Source organism: Centruroides sculpturatus, unplaced genomic scaffold, assembly GCF_000671375.1.
Source record: "Centruroides sculpturatus isolate CEXI.00-Female unplaced genomic scaffold, Cexi_2.0 scaffold648, whole genome shotgun sequence".
NCBI lineage: Eukaryota > Metazoa > Arthropoda > Arachnida > Scorpiones > Buthidae > Centruroides > Centruroides sculpturatus.
The window spans coordinates 403,288-405,230 of NW_019392627.1; the positions used below are offsets into that span (position 1 = coordinate 403,288).

The 1,943-nt window shown below is 27.4% G+C and overlaps 1 protein-coding gene across 1 annotated transcript in view; it reads right to left on the bottom strand.

Annotated features, from left to right (window-relative positions):
• Positions 1-430: 430 nt before the first annotated feature.
• Positions 431-1,943, bottom strand: part of LOC111617789 (enkurin-like) — a 4,116-nt gene continuing 2,603 nt past the window's right edge. The window contains exons 4-5 of the mRNA XM_023359087.1: positions 744-890; positions 431-669 (exon numbers count right to left, since the gene is read on the bottom strand). Coding sequence (XP_023214855.1) covers positions 484-669; positions 744-890 — 333 coding nt within the window. The 3' untranslated portion in view covers positions 431-483. The remainder of the gene's footprint in view (positions 670-743; positions 891-1,943) is intronic.

The following is a 1,943-nucleotide window of genomic DNA, read 5'->3' on the forward strand; positions in this document are numbered from 1 at the left end:
ATAAGTATTCTATTATATTTCAGCAAGTTTTACTCAAGCGTAGTAAACACTGAGTTTTTCAGTGAGTCACTGACAAATTTTATTGAATTTGTCAGTGAATAAATAATTTATCTTTTATTCATTTATCTTACCAAAGGAAGAGTGGTTATAATCACTGAACACTCATGATAGGTCGCGGGTCGTGTGGAGTATTCCGGATTTTCTTCACGTGTCGAAAGCCCTCCGAGAGCACCTCCCCTTGGCAGTTTGCGCATGTGTTGCACTCGCCGTATCCTATCAAACCAAACCTTTCATTCATTTTTCAACTTTATAAAAATATTACTAAAACTTTAAAATATTTTCTAAAATAAACTGTCATTTATATAAATTGCTATATTTTTTAATAAGAATAAACAATAGGCTTAATTCGTTAATTTGAGTTTATTTTTCATAATAATTAATTGTACAAAGTAATTTTCATAACAATTTTGATATATAAAAAAATTAATGATTTTTTTCGGATGGAGCAATACGTATATCTTCGAATTTACTGATTAAATCTATATCTCGTTCCAATTGTCCCAAACGTCTTTCCAACTCTTCCTTGGTCCATATTTTTCTCAATGTGTCGGGAACCAGAGGCAAAGACAAATAAATACTATTTAGTTTATTCCAGTTGTTTCTTAACCCCTATAAAATATAATTTATATTAAATTTAATAATGTTTTAAAACAATTTCATTTTATCAATTAAAAAATGCATACTCTTAAAACAGATTCCCTTTCATTTTCTGTTATTTTCGGAAGATCGCCTTTTTGATATTCTTTATTAATATATTTGTTAATCATCATCTCCGATGTTAATAAATCGTGGTTTCTTTTAATCAAATACTTAGGAATTAATCCGTATTCCTACCAAAAAAAAACTAACTCATTTAATAATATTGAAGCGTTAGAATTAAAAAATATACGAGTATTTATAATAGATAATTATTAATTAGTCTGTTCTTTACAGGGCCAGAATCGGATCTTTGAAAATTTTCATGAATAGTTTAATCCGGATATGCTGGAAAATTTTATTAAATATATAGAAATTTCAGACTAATCACTGTCTGAGTAGAGTGGCAATTTACTAAAAATTAAATTTAATTAATTTAATAATTTAAATTTATTCGTTTTTATATTTTAAACTCTTTCTTCCCATAAGAGAGGGTTTTCTCATGTCAGTCTTACATTTGGAAAATTATACATATCATTCTATAAGGAAAAAATAAGAGGACCTATATATATATTTTTTTCTGTCAGGTCAGCCGTTCGCGAGAGAGTTCTAAAATGTTCTAATGTAATTCGTATAATAAGCACTGATAGCGTAATAGTAGCGATGTGGCTGTAAACAATTATGTGCTGCTATTTTAATATATGCATGGCAGAAGTCAGGATATATAACAGAAGAGTTTTTTTATGAGTTTATGAATTTTTCTAATGTTATCGACATGAATTTTACATTTCCCGAAACAAAGTGTTAATTAGATTGTGATAGAATTGCCTTCATTTCATGTGCTTATTGCAAAGAATTAATTAGTTTTAAACATTTGTATTTTTCCTTTTGTTTTTACTTTTTATGATTTAATATTTAATTAAACCATAAAAAGTAAACATGAAACAGAATCAATCCCTTGACAATGCTACCGCTGCGCCATTAGTGCTACATTTTTATATGAGTTACTTTAGAACATTTTAGAACTCTATTTCTCACGAACGGCTGACCTGACAGATAAAATTTAAAAACTCCAACAACGAGTTGCTTAACTTTTCCGGTAAAATTTAAAACTGAGTATGGCGCCATCTGTTATCATATTTTATTTATAAAAACTTTTTATATTTTTAGTTATTATAAAATGGAAAAAAAAAAAAGCTTAATTTTGAGGGTAAAGCTGAGTTTTATAAAAAAAAAAAAAAAAAAAA